Below are 17,087 nucleotides of genomic sequence, written 5' to 3'. Positions count from 1 at the left end.
GGAGTCGGATTCTCTTCACTTTATGACGGGTTGCATATTGCATCTCACCGCGAGGACCGTCGCTCCAACCGGCCGGCGGATTGGTTCGCGATCGCGAGGAGCCATCCAGCCTAAGCCGATACAAACAATCGGACGTTTAATGTTCCGGTCTGTCCCCGCGGGCCGGCTCCAATATTCTTTCCGCGCCGGCTAATGAACTTGAAAATGACGGCGGAGCTAGTTTACTCATTAAACGCGAGACGCGAGTTTGAGTCGGGTACACGCAATTACTGCAAACCGTTAAATTGGCTAAACGTTTTATGATTTCATTCGCACACTGTCGACCATGCTCCGGGACTGGGAAGGACGGGCACGGCCGGGCGCAATAAGCACCCCCCGAGTGCTTACGACCACCAGAACCCATTGTGTGGACAGAGAGAGAGAGGATCATGCTCGGCTCGTGACGATAATGAAAACGTATGTTCCCGGCTGCCATAAAATCGGGCCAATAAAGGGCACCGAATCAAGCGTCTGGGTAATAATTTGCTTTAAATAATCGCAGCATGGGCCAATTTATTGCAAAAACGGAAGGTTAAGTGATCCCGGTCCGGCTTTGGGTAATCACCAACTAATTTAGAGTTTAGGCATTGTGCTTTTATGCTGTCAATATAATCTCGTGTCATTCTTTCGACTTTAACAGGTCCTTTCATGATATAATCATAAATGCTTGATTATCCATAATATTGAAATTATCCGTATAGTGAAATAAAGACGCCAGGGGTCTTACCAACGTGTCCACATTTTCCTGTCCTGGTGTAGGGCGTTCGCCTTCCAGCTCACGCTTTACGATGATGTCCTATCCAAACAGAGTTATTAGTTCGCTTAATGGCGACGCTCTTGATTTGCACTCTAAACATGTGCAAATTGGAAAAACCCCGCAACCGCGTGTAACCGCGAACAGAGTCCCGCTAGCGCTGGACGGAATGCCGCGGGATAAGTGCATAATGTTGGCCATTAAGCAGTAATTAAAAATGATGCCACTCTCGGCGGTACGGGAGGTCCCATTACGGTCCCCGTCTGTCAGAAGTGCCGCTCCAGAGATCTCTTTCACTCAAAATCGAACCTCTGATTGCCGAAGATGTCAAAAGCTTCCATAAAACGGCTCGGGCCCCCCTTTCGGTTGTCCAATAGCTGAACTAAACCCGCACCGTCGCACCGCATCGAAATGGTGGCACATCGATGACGGGAGTTCCCCCGGGGGCCGGTAGGGGGTAACACGCGCGACACACACGACGCGCGCCGGTACTAATTTCCAATCCATTTCGACTTCGACTCCCATAAATAGTTCGCCATTACTACTTAATTAAACATTTCTCAACCGCCGCGAATGTGGAACGCGTCTCGCTTGGCGGACAGTTCGGCGTACCTGATTTGCCCCCAGGGCCCCATCCCGTGGAGTCCATTAATCGATCGGTCGGGCGGGTCAGGCCGTCGGGTTGGCGCTAGTTCCGCCACCAACCCTGGAACTGGACTATGACTAATGCTCTGCGGGCTGCGGTCCTAATCGAATCCGGTTTTCCAACCAGTTGACCCTTCCAGTGCGACACAGTTCGGGCGGACGTCTTTCCCCGACCTGGAGAAAGGTGTTCCTTGCGGGTCATTGGACACTTCAGGAACTGTTTTCCACTCTCGGCGCCATGTAGAGCCCGCATTCTAGAGCCCGGCTATTTTTGGTCCGTCCGTCCGGATCGTATAAATCACATCTCGCGGTCGGTCGGTTCGTTCCTCGACCACGCCAACGTTAACGCCTTTCGAACTTTGTTAGGCGCCCCGTCGATCGATTGACTCCCAAAGATCGATCGATCGCACGGCGGTCACAATGCGCTGCGAAATGGAGACCAACACCCCGAGCTCCATTGGAATGGAGTCTGGCAGCTTGGGGCTGTGCACGCGCGAAATGGTTGGCCAAATTTTTCGGACCACGACCAGGGCACACACATGAACGATTTGCGAAACCACAGTCCTTCGGGCCACCAACCCCGCGGTTCCCGCGGTGGGGCACGATGATGAACGACACGCACTCGGTAATTGATTGGAAGGAGCATAAAGGTGGTGCGCGGCCACCAAGCCGCAGGACAACGCAGGCACTTCGGTGCAAAAGGGGGCTGAAGAAAATCAAAAATTTAAAACGATCGCAAGAAAAGCGGAGAAAAAACACACATCCAATTGAGAGACACACACACACACATCGCAAACGTCGTGGCCGCACGGTAAAAGGAACGGTCCCGGTCGAGAGGGAGTGGTACCGAACTTGATTGGGTTCGTTATGTTTTTTTATTTTATTTTATTATTATTTTTTTCCATTCCCCGAGGCCGTGGGGAAGCCATTGCAAATCCCGGTGTGGCCCCCGTGCTGGTCAAATTGGATAAGCAAAAGGCCGCGCCTGGCGAAAGATTAAAATTATATCCGTGTAATGTGAAGTGGCACCTCTTAAAAAATAGGAGTGAAGGTTCGCCGATCTTTTTCTGCTGCTCCGACACTGAGTGCTGTAAACGTGATCTACTTTTTGTACGGATTATAAACCCTTTCAAGCACGCTTAATGCGCCGTTCTGCCCACCCCGTATGCAGAGACCGAAAGCGCAACAGACAATCCTTGCATGCCTTTGTCGGCAATAAGCGTATAAGGCGATAAAACAAAAATACAATGCATAAACATTGCCCGCCCGAGTGAAAGCAATGTAAGCCGGACAGTAGCAAACAGTAGTCGCGGATGGGCATTAAATAAATCTTAACGATCCCGAAACTCGACACAAATAATGGGTTAACATGGACGGTTCCGTGAGATCCGTGAAGAAAGCAGTTACGGCGCCACGGTTGTGTTCGGCAACAAAAACTCTTTTGCGCCGTTGAACTGCGCAGAGTCGAAACTGCCCACAGAAAGCATTCTCCCCGACCGGGATCATTGCCACATGACGCTGTTTTTCACTAATTTCTGCCATATCCGGAAACCATAAACTTCATTAATGCTTATCCTTCGGTCAGATGCCATTCGTCGTTCGCATGCTCCAGCCGCGCGGCAAAGTCGGAGGCGAACCGGGCCGCCAATAACCACACAGCTCGTTGGGTTTCAATAACGATCGTGAGGTAAGATTAGCGCTCTACCTATGCTATCAACCCACGATGATGCTCCGATCGGCATCCGCAATGGGTGTGTTTTCTTCGTTGTTTACCGTGATCCCCTTCGAACCGGGGCCCCATCGTTCGAAGCAGGGCGCACGATCTAGCGGTCGGTCGGATGGATTAACAGCACACGCCGACGTCGGAGTTCTATTTCGATCGCATTCATGCCCATCCGCCACATTATCGATCTGTGCTACCTTTTTTGTCTATCCGTGCCATCGCGATCCTGTCGTACATTGTTCATTTAGTTTTAATCTTTTTGTGCGGTCAGCATCGGAAAAAATGGCAAAAATATGTTCTATTCTCTGAGCGCAGTGTCAATAAATGTAATCACTGAACGATCTAACGTTGAGTAGCAAAAGATTGCGGGCACAATTGCGGAACGGCCGATTCCGATGCTTTCTTCAAAGAAAACTGTGGATTTCTTACCGTACGTAAAACATGATTTACGATCGACAGTAACGGAATGCCATCATCACAATTTGTTAAACAATAAAGCTTGCGTGGACACCGACCAAATTAAGGGTGATCAAATATTCAGAATTCACACATAAATTACTTAGTTCTCCCCGCATCCGTACGTTGTTGATGTAGATTGTTGGCGATCAATTTATGCACCCTTGTTTTGTAAAACATAAATTTGTCTCGATTGGTGCTTTTCCAATTTGGGGTTGAGCCACTTGCCCAGGATAGTTAGACGTTGGACTAACCAACCTACACTTACCAATCATTGGCACACTTTTTTCTGAATATTTTTTTAATAATTCTGGTGACCAGTTTGTACCGTTTGCGATATACTTTTGTCTATTTTTTTAAACATTCACCTATTTGCTTTCAGTCCCAGTGCACAATCTGAAAAAACTGAAAAAAATGAAAAAACTCGTTAAAATCAGAAAAAACCTGAAACCCCAAATATCGGTCAACTGACACTTTTCAAATTCAAAGTGACGTTTAAGCTTTGATGTTCGAATTTGTAAGCTTTTCGAACATTGAAAGCTTTTTTTTTGGCGCGAAAAAAAAACGACTCCACATGGTTTTTAAAATTCAATTTTAACTCAAACTAATAAGCAGTGCAAAGTTAAGGAATGAATGGACAAACGTTGCACAAGCTGGTTTGTAAATTGTAGCAAATGTTTTATTTTCTTTTTCTCAGTTTGTATAAGAAATTCCTGTTTGTAGTTGTGGAGACAACAAAATCGGTACGTTAGAAACCCTCTGACCAAGTATGGAAAATGTGTGTGATCGACAGTGTACATTAAGTTCAACTCAAAACGATACAGGAAAGGTATTTAGAAAGGTCCATTTCGGCTTTCATCAGTCAATCGGAACTAGCTCCAATTCTAGGAAGGAAAGTGCGCCGAAGTTACTTTGAGGAACTAAAACTATAATCATCCCGATTCTGCAGTGAGGCCTTCTTTCGCGCACTTTAAGTTTGTGGTTCGAACAAATGACTAACTAATGCTGTCGACTCGTGTTTGTCGCATGGAATAATCTGTTTCGAGCAGCGACCAATAAAAATCTGCAATACAACCCTCAACGCATTCAACATAATTCTCTACCTACATTCAACAAACCGTTTACCGTGCGGATGCCCTTAATACCGGTACAACCTTCGATTGTGAACTTTCATCACCTCCGACACTATGAAAACTTGATCATCGTTCGCATATTTTTCTTGAATACACACTCACACACATACACAACTCATACGTATGATTTTGTTAACACTTGTCTGTTTTTCTAGTTTTTTGCTTTTTGCAAGCACACCACGGTGTCATTCTAAATGAAAATTTTACTATAAAAGCAAACGGACGAAAACGAAAACGACTGTATATTTAAAATAAGACTACTTTTACCACTTGTTCTGCCGCCGAGAACGGGACAATCGTTCTCAGTAGCCCAGCTTCAGACGGCGGACAATGGGACTCTGTCACAGTGTGAAGCTGCACGGCGCTCTGGTCGCTGTTCTTTTGGTGAATATGGGCCGTTGGAATGATCTCACGCATCACTCCGAAGTTACCACAGTTGACGACAGTGGTTTGATCTAAGTAGGCTTTCTTGGTGAACCAATCAACACTGACGATCCTTCGACTTGGTGGTACATCTAGTAAAACTTTTTCGCTTGCGCTTCCCGGCTACCTCTGCAAATGAGACAGACAGCTGAGTGACACCATTCGTGGTTTATTCCGTATTTGCAAACCACTTACTTGTACAAACTGTAGGCAAGCATCACGAGCAGTTGCACGACTATCACCACCAGGAAGGTGGTCATACTGAGGCAGTTCTGCGTTGGACAGGGTCCCGAACCTTGCGCCAGCGGTGGTTGACCACCTTGCAGCCTGAAGTTGCGTGCGAGAGAATATTGTTAAGTTTACCGTAGAAAACTCATTCCGAACCGAATGCTTACCTCTGTGACACACCAGCAACACCTTGCCGGACCTGGTTCATACCGTCGCGCATTTCGGCCATCAAACTTTGGATATCGTACCCACCGCCCTGGATCTGTGCCGTTGGGGCGCGCGCTTGATTGTTCAGAATGCTGTCCGTGCGTGCATGTACCTCGCCGATGATCGAACGAATTTCTCGCACGGTCTGCACCACGAGGTTTTGATTTTGCAGCAGAGTATCGACCTCGTGCCGCATTATCGAACCAGCTCCAGCGCCAGCCGCAATCTGCGCTGGTGGAACGCCACCGGCGGCCCCACCATGCGGTGCGGACACAGAAAGCAAACCGAGCGTTCGCTCCTGGCGTCCTATCACCTCGTCGAGTTTGTTGCTCAACGTGCGCAACTGTTCGAAGGTGTTCGTTTGCGCCTCCCAAATCTGACGCAGCTCACGCTCGTTAAAGTCCTCAAACAGACTGTCCAGATCGTCCTTGTGCTCATCCGGATGCTCCTTACGGTACTCCTCTTTCTGTAGTTCCAGCTTCTTCTGATAGTCCTGGTATTCCTGGGTTAGCTTGGCCGCATCTTCGCCAGGTGCCGGCTCTTCCTTGAACTGCCCCGGCGTGTGCAGCGAGGTGGTGAGGAAATGGAACACGTCATGATCATCGGCAAGGCCACCGGTGGCGGCGGACAGACCGAAGTAGCCAGCCTTCGGGAGCATCACACCTTCCGCCCGGAAGCACATTTCGTAGTTTTGATCGTTGTTCGTCATACCGTTGTGGAACAGCACGGTAAGAATGTTGTTGTAGTACTCGATCTTGGCACGCGTCGGGAAAGGCTTGTTGCGGAAGTCCCGCAAACAGCCGGACAGCAGCTGAGTTCCGCCATCACTGCAAATGGGAGTTACATTTTAGCACGTGTTACCGTTAAAGCGCAAACTTTTGTTAAAACCTAACCGCGCCCTAGTATTCCAGTTTCAAACCAAAAACCAAAACATGTCAACAGAGAAAGGTAAATAAAGACGATATTTTTACAGACGAAACAGCAGCAACAGGACGTTGTTTACTCCCAATTTGGAACGGCCAAGGGTTGTGCGTATTTTGCGTTTGCAAAATATGCACAACACAGCACAACAGCAAGACCTACTGAGACCCAACCTTCCCACCGGAGAGATGGAATAAGCTACTTACTTTTGATGGTCAAAATTGCGAGTGCCGTCGTTGAGGACGGCCGAAATGTATGGATTGTTGTGCTTGTTGTCGTTATCGAACGAATCGAAGAAAAGACCCAAACCAACCCAACGGTCCGACGCACCGAAAACGTCTCCAACGTAGCTACCCTTCTCTGCCGTGTACCAGAATGCCTGCCGGGAAGTATTACATTAACATACCGTTCCCCAGCAATCGGGTACCATGCTTACCAAACCATCAGCACCGATACGGCCACGACCGGACACCCGAAACACGATCTCCACTTCCCACCAATCGAAATTCGTCCTCTGTTTCGTCCAAATGGCTCCCTTCTGGCTGCGCAGGGAAGGCGCAATGCGAACGTTCTCCGAACTTGCGATTGCATCTGAAAATGGCGCAAAGAAAGCATAATTAGAAGTGCAAACTCAGCAAACGGCGACGAAACGTAAGGGTCCACCAAGGACACTTTCCCTTTTCTTTGAAGGCTTTTGCTCTACACCAAATTTCTGCCTGCTTCGCGGGCTACTAGATTCAAATTCGTTCTACAAATGATTGATTGTTCTCGGCATTGATATTCGTTGCCCATCTTCAGAAGCTAAACATGCAGTTCGAAACTGGTGCCACAAAACAAACGATTGTCGCCCGCCGGTCCACGACGGGACACGAAAATTTCTCTGACGTGTAACTGTTTCCTTCGCCACCTGGTGCTATCTCGCTCGTCCGTGCACAGTAAGGCGAAAGCCCAAAATCTTGGGCTCCCGTTGGCGATACTTACGGCCACCATACTCCCAGAACGGAACCGTGCCATCTTTCTGCGCCAAGTAGGGCGGTTTGAACGAGTATTTGTACTCGAAGCGCCGGTGCACCATGCCGCCCTCGCCGCTTACGCTGGCCAGCTGGACCAGAGAAACCAACAGCAGCAACCCTTTCGTGGCCATTTTTACTCGTGAACTGCCGAAACTCGGTGGAAAGCCCGAACCTTTTCTGTATACGTACGCTGCCGAACCGGATTTTTGACATTCGCGTTCACCTGCGTGGTTGACGTTTGACGTTTGACGTTTCCGCTGGGTACTAGCAACACAACCCTGTTTCCACTACATTACAAAATCTAGACAAAACAAACGGCAATACGTTGGTCATTCATTTATTAGGGCTCCCCGAAAAATGTTTCATTGCAATCCAAAGCACCTATCCATCCGAAGGGGTTGATTTGGGTTGGCGTACTAGGAACGTTTCCCTAATTTCCGCGTCGGATGATTTTCGTTTGATCGTCACCTTGGCGCAGCTGTTCAACGAACGAACTTCAATTCGTTCGGCAATGGATGGAAGCTGCTGCTCGCGGATTACCCTTAGCTTGTCCTCTAGCGTCAGCAAACCGCGATCAATAAGTCGATCAATGTGATAATACTGCCGTTGGGTGACGAAGTTCTTCACGGCGGACATCACACTCCCAAGCATCACCAGTGCATTACTCAATTTCTCTTTTAGCTGATATTCAACGGTAACATCCTGTGCACGTTGCTGGACGATGACCAAACTGCTCAGTAACTTCGACGTCACTCGACCCAGCGTTGAGTTGGCCAAATTGAAATGCGGTGGCCCTCCGGTTTCGAGGCTGGCGAGCACTTGTTTGTAGAACCACTTCTTCTCCGGCGGCACCGGAGGCCGCAGATAGGACACGCTCGAAACTTTGGTTGCAAATTTGGACATTTTTTGCGAAAGCGATCCAAACGTTAATTTCACCAATACACCACGCGACGAATGGCTGTCCAATGGTAACTGGGATGATTTTACTACTGAAGACTGAAGGAACGGAAGAGCTGATTTACGAAATAGTTTAGTTAAACTGTTTTATTGTTCTTTCGTTCGTAGTGTTCCTCTTTCACGCTCTCAAACATGATCTTTATTGCCTGTCCATAGTTCCCGATAGCGTTGTCGAAGGAAAACAAAATTAGAAAACATTCGAACACTAAATTTTACACAAAATTTGTTATTCTACTTAGGAGCTAAACTAAAATGATGATACTTGCTTTGCGGCTGCTTTCTGCACCATTCGTTGTTCCTGATACGCTGGACACAATGGAACCTCCATGAAACGCACCACAAACCGGACAAAGCGTAAACTAAGCACATTAAGAATGCCTTTCCTCGTTCCTCGTGCCATTGCAGAGTGCTGCTAGTGACTAACCTACTCCAGCAAAAACCAACCACAGAGTAAAGACGCACGGAACATTTTGTGTAAATTGTGTAGGAAGCTGATCGTTTTTTAGTTCATGTACAGATGTAGAACACATCCGAGATTCTAGTCTTACGTTCCTAACCGTTACCTCTATGCGAGTCTAGTAATGCTGCGTGTGTATGGTTGATCCATCATTGATCCGTGTCTCTTTCTATCTACATCGGAAGATGGGGTTTATTTACGCTGCGATCAGTTGCAGACCCAACGCCGCGACAAGGGCAAAACATGTAGCAGAATGTAGAAATTTAAAAAAGTACAATTGATTTAAAATATTCCTCGTCTTCCTCGAATTGGTTCCTTTTATTTTCGTGGTATGATATTAGAAAATAAGCAGTAGATATACTAATCAAACGAAAATGCTTCTCTATCAGTCGTCGTGTGTCTTGCGCCGGAACGAAGGATACATGTCGTCGAACACCGTTAGCAAAATCGGTCAACTTTCGTGCACCAGTACGAACGAGTGTGGTAATACTTTTCTCCATATCTACGATATAATCGACACAGGTGTTGCTAATTGCTTCCGGACCTAAACAGCTTCGAAAACCTATCGCCAATGGCTCTACAGCGCTTAACGCGTTATCAAGTGTTTGCGGTGCCTATGCCGCACGCCACGATCGCGGCGTGTGTGCAAGCTACATGAAAGGTAGCGAGAAAATGTTTGGTCATAACTGAGACAAAAAAAGAAACAACGTTTGCGTGCCATACGTATTTAATTTCAGTTCAGGTTTGGTTTGTTTTCTTGCTGCTCGCACATACTGATCGTTGCTCCCTCCCCAACACCTAGCATACCGAAGCGATCACATTTTGTGTAGGATAGAAAAACCATGATAGTTTTGCTGTCTTTATATCTTTGATACAACTTCCTATCATCGTTGCGACTAATGATTGCTGTGCAATTTTTACCGCCTTCAAAATGCCACTTGATCCTACGTGATCGTGCAGCCATCAATCCTTCGCCTTGCAAGTCTCTTCTAGATGGCAGACCGGAACCGGACGCTGCCTACCAAACTAGACTAGAACATACGCTTCCGTTACATGTTACCATCGTCGACGCCATGTTTTGCGACAAAGACAGGAGATATTAGTGAGGGTAGCTGCTTCCTTTTTGTAAGTGTTTCTAATTCAAAAAAGCCCGTGTGTACTGTACAATTGCAATGATGGGTGGGCGGGATGATGTCGTGTGTTTCCGTGTCACTATTTGACAGGAGAGAAAGATTACTATTTCAAGTTACAGACACCGGCGGATGCTTCCGCCTGCGAGGATCATTTTATCGCGCAACATTCCGTAGCCATAACTTATAAATTCCATATTTTACTTTGCCTATGCGAAGATTGATTCTTCACGACCATACGTTTTACAACATGTCATTGCTACTCGCAAACACACTCTGCACGCTGGCGGAAGATGTTTAAGAAAATGCAAAAGTGCATAGTCCGTGCGCTACTAGTTCATGCATTCGATCCGTTCAGTGAACAAACAGCTCCATCAGATCGTGTTCGTACATCGCTATTACCATCATAATACCGAAACCAACCGTCAGCCCGAGAAACTGTAGCCCAAACTCAGACAATTTACACCGTTCTTCGGCCCCGTGCGATGAAGTAAGTTCGGGAATCTGTATGAAAGAAAGGACACATGGTGTTAACGATCGTTTAGTAATCGTCACATTCCGACCAAACCACTACTTACCATATCGACCATCGCAATGTACAGGAACATCCCGGCGGCGACAGCAAAAATCCATGCCGACGCCTCCGGCTGGTGACCAACCATGATGCCGACAATCATCCCGAACAGGCTGAGCAGCGACGACAGCAGATTGTAGTAGACGGCCTCCTTTGCCGACATACCAGCCTTCAGTAGCACCGCAAAGTCGCCGAGCTCGTGCGGCAGCTCGTGGCAGAACACGGCAATCGCGGTCGAAAACCCACCGGCAATGTTGTTCGCAAACGCAGCCCCGATCGTCATGCCGTCGGTGAAATTGTGCAACCCATCGCCCATGATAACCATCCAGGCCACGGCCGATAGCGACCCGGGCGGCGAATGGACGTGCCCGTGGGTGTGCGAATGGCCATGATGTTTGGTTTCGTGTTCACGCAGAATGATGGTGTAGTTCTCGTGCCGATGCGTTTCCGTCGCCTCCACCTTGTTGTGGGTCTGCTGCTGCTGCTGCTCGCTGCTCTCGATCGAACCATCATCCAGGTTGGTGGAAACGGTGTTGTTATCGATGCTGCAGCTATTGTTGACCGTGTCTTCGCGGTTCACCGAGTGGCGATGGTTGTTGCTGTGTGCCGCCACCGAGGAGCTGTTGTGGTTGTTCAATGCGCCGTACTCATTGCTGCCGTGGTCCGCGGTGTGCTGCTCGCCGTGACTGTTTGCACACTTGGCCAGCGCGCTGTTGTGGTTCTCGTTCACCTGGTTGTGCTCGTGATGATCGTCCTTTGTGTCCATCGCGATCTCATCGTAGCAGTACGGATAGGAGCTGTACTTGTGCTTGCACTGCTTCTCACCACCACCCGAACCGTGGTGCAGCGAGTTCGATTCTGGGTCGCGCATCACGCGCACCCGGGACGAGGGTTTGTCCTTCTTCTCCCGGTTCTTGTACCACTCGGCGATCACCGTGAGCAGGCGTTCCATGAAGTAGAAAAACACGATCCCCAGCACTGCCGCCAGCCCTTTGAACATCATCTGATCGTGTGCCGTCGCTAGTGAATGAACGGACGACATCATCGCGTGTGGCAGGAGATGCAACAGGGCATCCCCACACAGCGTACCAACTGCCAGGGCTACCAGAAACTGGAGCGCATGGTGGTAGAAGTGTTTATCCATGCACGGTATCACGACGACGCCGAGCAAGCCGCACAAGCTAACGCCCAGGATCGCGAGCGACGAGTAGATCCACACGGCAGCATCGTACGAGTCATCTACGTGATCGTGCTGATGATGATGATGATGATTGTGGCTGCTCGCCTGCAGCGTAGGAACACTGTCTGCTTCGATACACCCTGCCCGTGCTAGTGGTTCGCTGGACAGAAGCTGCGTTAGCAGCAGAGGACACACATTGTACAGATCACGAGCATCAAACACACTCGCAGACGACGCCGCAACGATCGGCAGCTTTTGCGAACTGTTCGATGTGTTGCTACCGTTCACTAGCACCTCGTGGCCGGCATTGTCACTGGTGGTGGTACTATTGCTATCGGTACTAACATTGTGTATCCTACGATCCTTACTGTCTACTAGTGTAACGTTCCCATCCGCGCCACTGCTGTCCAACGAGGCGTTACCACTACTGCTGCTGTGGTCGTCCTTTTGCCACTCCTGTGACGGTACCATTGCCACGGTTACACGCCGCAGAAATTCACTGCTATTTAGACACTGGAAAAGGGAGAAAGTTTGTAATTAGGAGTGTGCTGCTCCGTAGAACACGCCCATAAACGGATACGTACTTTAGATGCATCCTCCCGTCGCCGCTCACTGTCGATCGTACCACCGGGTGCTGTGCTGCCGATTGATGGGGACAGCGTGCCCGCATCTCCACCGACCAACTGATACAAACCCAACCGATGCATCATCCGCTCGAATCCCTTTCCGTCCATCGTCATGGTGTCCGGGTTGCCGAATTCGGTGAAAATCTTCTCCACAAACTGCTGCACCTTCGGCTTCAGCAGCTCCTCGAACTCAGTCCGCTCGGCCGATCGTTCGTCTTCCTCGTGATCGTCCTCGCCGTCGTGGTGGTGGTGTTGATGGCGTTTGACTAACCGATGTACTGCTTCCTGCTGAGCGATCGCAGCCGGCTCGCTCGAAGGATCATCTGACGGTCGTCGTTGAACGGTAAACTTTGGACTACCCGTGAAGGTGGCTCCCCGATCGTACACTTTTCCACCAACCCCATTCGGGGAGCCATCGTCGATGAAGTGCTGTTTGCACGGTACGTGGTCCGCACACAGCAGACACACGACACACACCGCCATTATATGGCGTGCCATTGTGGCGCACAGGGAGGAACTGTATTCTATATTGTGCGTCCGGCGAAAGGATCAAAACCACACACACTTTTACGCTTCCCAACTTTCGCCCTACGCGGAACCACCGGAAACTTTTGCACCAACGGCCAACGGACTCCCTATTTGCCTTGCGCCAGAGAAGTCTTTGCGCTTCTGTTCCTTCGTGCCACTTGTGCCGATTCGAATCGCGGAACGACCCCCACAGACTTCTGCGCCGTACTCTTAACCTCTATATTCCGGTCCGTGGTGTACACTTCCATTTAGTTGTTTTCTATTCTTGCAATCAGAAAACTGCACTAACGACGGTTGATAACGTCTGTGAAATAATAAAAATATGAAATTAGTCTTATAAATTGCAATCCGTTTGGTCGTGTAGGCAGCATAAAGCTGCCGCCAGAAGTCAATCGATCAATACTCGGTCTTTTAATGAATGAAAGTCACGCAAAGTTTCTGTACACTGTTTTTTGGAGATCGCTTACTTTGAACCAATTAATTACTACCCTGGCCCGACCAAGCGGTCATCAATATTTGGGTACAACCGTGCAAGAGTTATTCATCATTAATTCTAATGACCAGCAGTATCGCACCTCCATTAATGTTCGAGAGTAGCGAGAAACTAGCTTCCTATCGATTCCTTACCAATTCCGATTTTCATGCTCTCAAGCACATAAGCCGAGAGATTGGGTAACATGCACAAAATCAGTGAGCTTTCAGCCCTAATCGCAACCAAACTTTGCACTCGGCCGCGTCACACACCGACACCCGACAGGTTGGGAGTAACGTCGGCTCTCGACTAGTCGGCGCAACCACTGGAACCCCGGGAACCGTGGCGCGGAAAATTACCATCCGTCATCTCTTCGGCTTCGGGGCCCCGGCTTCGGTTGTGGGCCGCTCATTGGAAAGCTTTCCCCTCTCCACCTTTCCGCGGGGATTTGTTTATGTTCAACCACGCAACACACCAACAACCTTGGCACTGGTCGTCGGCCGGCGTCGGCTCACAGCACCGGGCGCACGTGTTCCGTTGGACCTTTTTTCGCAAGGTTCAAAGCCAAACCTTCACCACGGTTCAGGAGTGTGGTGCGTGACCCCGACCATGGAGAAGCAAAGCGGTTCCTTTTCGGGCGGTCGGTTGGAAGAAATTTGTTTGATCAAACTTTGCTAACCTTTCACCGTGCCAAGAACGCGCGGTGGGATGGTATTTATTCATACCCTCGCCAAGGGGGCACCACATTACACACGCCCGATGACCCTGAAGGAGTTCATCGGGGTTTTTTAATGTAAAAATCCAATCAATCAACGGAGCCAGGCTAATAATTTGCCAGGCCAAAATCCGCCCTCGAACGGACTCCGAAAGCTGGGCTGGGCTAAAAATAGACCACCGACAGAGTCTGAATCGAACAATTACTACAAATCAGTTTGAATTCTTTCGTTGCTACTTACTGTACGAGGCCAAAAAGAACAGAATTAAGACATTACCCAATTGATGTATTGTATCGAACCTTCTTCTCGCGCTTTGATCGTGGCCAGCGGCACTTTGCAACGGAAACACCCGTCTGTCTTACACGAACGACCGGCACTGTACTAACGGCGGAGCATCGGTCGTTGCTTCGCTTTTATAACCTTCTCCGCGGCGTTTGGCGAAATGCGGCTGAAGCGGGCGTCGTCGAGAAACAGGTACCGTGGTGAAGTGGGAAATAAAACAGCGTACGGCGTTCGGCTCACCAAAACAGGAGTTCCTTCCTTCCACCACCGACCACCACGGTACGCGAATTCTTGCCCCAGCCAGTCCCCGCTTAGGCAATCGCTTCTCGGCGTACCGGGCGACGTTAGAGAATCCGCGCGGAGGGGCAAGAATTCAAGAAGATCAGGAGCAGCATCGTGAGCATAACCGAAAATGGTGGCTAAAATAATAAAAGGAACTCGATGATACGAGAGAACGAAAGCCACGAACTAGAGCAGGAAAAGTCCTTCAATAGAGACCTCCCCGCGATTGCACATTATCGAAAAATGAAAAACGATCCTTCGTTTCGTTCGACGTAAAGGATCGCCCGAAAAAGAAGAGGCGAGCAGCAGCTCGGACCGGTCGTGCCGGTGGTGGTAGGTAGTATCCCCACCGGGAGGTCCTGCGCGCCCGCCGGGACGCTACACAAATCACGCAGACGCGACGAGCCCACGAGATCCCCAAAACACGTTTTACAAGGCGAAATGAAAAAGCAAAAAAACAAACGCGCAGACACGAAAGAATGCGTGTGCGCGCGCTGCAAACGATAATTCAAATTTGACGGTTTTCGTTGCGCGCTTTCGTTCGTTAGCGAAAGCGTTAGCGGTCCGTAGCCGATGCAATCGGTGTGTGAAAATGCACCGGCCTTCGTTACCGGTTCCTTTGAATTGGAATTTTAAATAATTTGTTACTTTTTGTGCCGACCTGAAGTTGTGTTGAAGCTTTCGAGGACGCCTCGTACGGACGGACGATCGCTATTAGGTGTGCGTAAGATACGCACAAGCAAGCGATCGCTGACGGTTTAATCAGTACCCTCTTAATGGCCAACAATGGCGGTGAATTGTGATAACCTGCCGAACAGCGAATACGTTCCACACGCTGGTGGCACCAGCTGATAACATAATCTCGCGCTCCACAACCATTCGTCGATAGGTGGTCGGATTCTACGCCATTACATCAGAGCGCGGTGGCCAGATGATGGATGACCCACTTCCCTGGCGTTGGCGGGCCCGACTGACTGCATTCGGGGGTGCCTAACAGTCAACCGAACGGTACTAGTCTTACTAAACAAACAATGCAACAATGATTGTAAAATATAAGTGAACGTGCATGGCGCAGACTCCATTTCAACACTCCAGAGCAAGCGCTGATAATGAAACCATTGGACAGTTCTTCCGGACACTCTACTTTGCGTAGAGTGTCCCCTTTATCACCAACACTACGAAGCGAAACGAAACCCACCAAACGGCACGTAACAGACAACCTTCGGTGCGGGTCATTTGTTAAATTTCATTGCTGCGCGAGACGTCGAACATCGAAGCACCATAGCGTGCGTGTAGAAGATTGTCCCCACTCCAAACCAAGGGTGGCGCGCCCGGAGGAGGTGGCCGATCGATCGATCGTAAAAGGCACAAAGGGACCACCACACAATTGCGCACTGTTGCGCGCCCAACTGTTGTGATGGCTAAACGATCCCTTGCACCCACCATTTGCGTCGTCACCCACAGTTCCATTTCTGTGCGCCACGTGGCAAACGACGAGCGACACAGAGACCCGTATCGCTGCTGCCGAGCCGAGCGGGTTTATTATCGCTCATTCCGGCGCGCGTTAACGCCACGGCAATAAACCGCAGGTGCCATTTAGGGGTTGGGTTGAACCAAAAATTAGGAACCAGCACAACTTCGTTAACTAAACTCGTCACCGGTCAAAAGGGGAAACTGGCCGTGGCATTCTGACCACGCTACCAAAAATGGTGTCCCGTCAGCCGCGGCCCGGCCGGGGGAGTCCGATCGATATTTAATTTCCATCAATCCAAACCAAGTACGATCGTCAGCCCACGGGGTTTGCAAATCAGTTTCAAGCGAAGCGCGCGACTTTAAAAGGAACAACAAAATCTCGTCAACATCCCGCGGGAACCTGGCCAAATATGTCCTCCACGAGGCCCCGACTCATGTCCCGATGTGCGTTCCGGGCGTGTGTGTGTGCCAAGCGTTCCGTAACCGATGTTGATGACTTAATTAAAGTCGCCTCCGAACCACACACGATCGAACTGCTCGATCAATCGAGCAGCACGGAAGCGTTCATCAATCGCAAGATCAGAGATCACGTGCCATCGAGTGCTAAAAAGCGACGAGCGAGACAATTCCCCTGCAACCTCTCCAGGCGCAACAAGGGTCCCTGACTGGCTGGCTGGCGTCTATTCGGCCGATCGGCCACAGGCCCACAATTAGCACAATTAATTGTCGACCACCGCCGTGCTCGTATCCGTAGTGGCGCCAACGGATAGTTTCTTATTTTTGGAACCGTCCAAATGTTTCGCCCCAGACCTCTCTTCGCCTCCGAACGAACTGAAATAGTTCCGCGAACCGTAACGGCGTGATTGAT

General features: G+C 49.5%; 3 protein-coding genes across 5 annotated transcripts; all 3 read right to left on the bottom strand.

The window, feature by feature from the left end:
• Window positions 1-4,289: 4,289 nt before the first annotated feature.
• On the bottom strand, window positions 4,290-7,686 carry LOC128277792 (protein ERGIC-53). Its single transcript, XM_053016317.1, has 6 exons — window positions 7,511-7,686; window positions 6,966-7,120; window positions 6,736-6,908; window positions 5,569-6,435; window positions 5,369-5,500; window positions 4,290-5,302 (listed from the first exon to the last, which is right to left on the bottom strand). The coding sequence occupies exons 1-6, from the start codon at window positions 7,671-7,673 to the stop codon at window positions 5,266-5,268; spliced, it is 1,527 nt and encodes a 508-aa protein (XP_052872277.1). The 5' UTR covers window positions 7,674-7,686; the 3' UTR covers window positions 4,290-5,265.
• A 237-nt stretch (window positions 7,687-7,923) lies between these two features.
• Window positions 7,924-8,445, bottom strand: LOC128279120 (uncharacterized). Its single transcript, XM_053017841.1, has one exon. The coding sequence runs from the start codon at window positions 8,443-8,445 to the stop codon at window positions 7,924-7,926; it is 522 nt and encodes a 173-aa protein (XP_052873801.1).
• A 176-nt stretch (window positions 8,446-8,621) lies between these two features.
• On the bottom strand, window positions 8,622-14,553 carry LOC128268793 (zinc transporter foi). Of its 3 annotated transcripts, none has more exons than XM_053006012.1 (4): window positions 14,423-14,553; window positions 12,425-13,298; window positions 10,665-12,353; window positions 8,622-10,590 (listed from the first exon to the last, which is right to left on the bottom strand). In XM_053006012.1, the coding sequence occupies exons 2-4, from the start codon at window positions 12,962-12,964 to the stop codon at window positions 10,441-10,443; spliced, it is 2,379 nt and encodes a 792-aa protein (XP_052861972.1). In that variant the 5' UTR covers window positions 12,965-13,298; window positions 14,423-14,553; the 3' UTR covers window positions 8,622-10,440. The 3 variants fall into 3 exon arrangements, with proteins under 3 accessions (XP_052861972.1, XP_052861971.1, XP_052861973.1); XM_053006011.1 differs by having other exon boundaries at window positions 14,459-14,544; XM_053006013.1 differs by lacking the exon at window positions 14,423-14,553 and adding an exon at window positions 13,622-13,736.
• Between the last annotated feature and the right edge of the window lie 2,534 nt (window positions 14,554-17,087).

Source organism: Anopheles cruzii, chromosome 2, assembly GCF_943734635.1.
Source record: "Anopheles cruzii chromosome 2, idAnoCruzAS_RS32_06, whole genome shotgun sequence".
Taxonomy (NCBI): domain Eukaryota; kingdom Metazoa; phylum Arthropoda; class Insecta; order Diptera; family Culicidae; genus Anopheles; species Anopheles cruzii.
The sequence above is the reverse complement of the archived record's forward strand: the minus strand, read 5'-3'. Positions and strand labels throughout refer to the sequence as shown.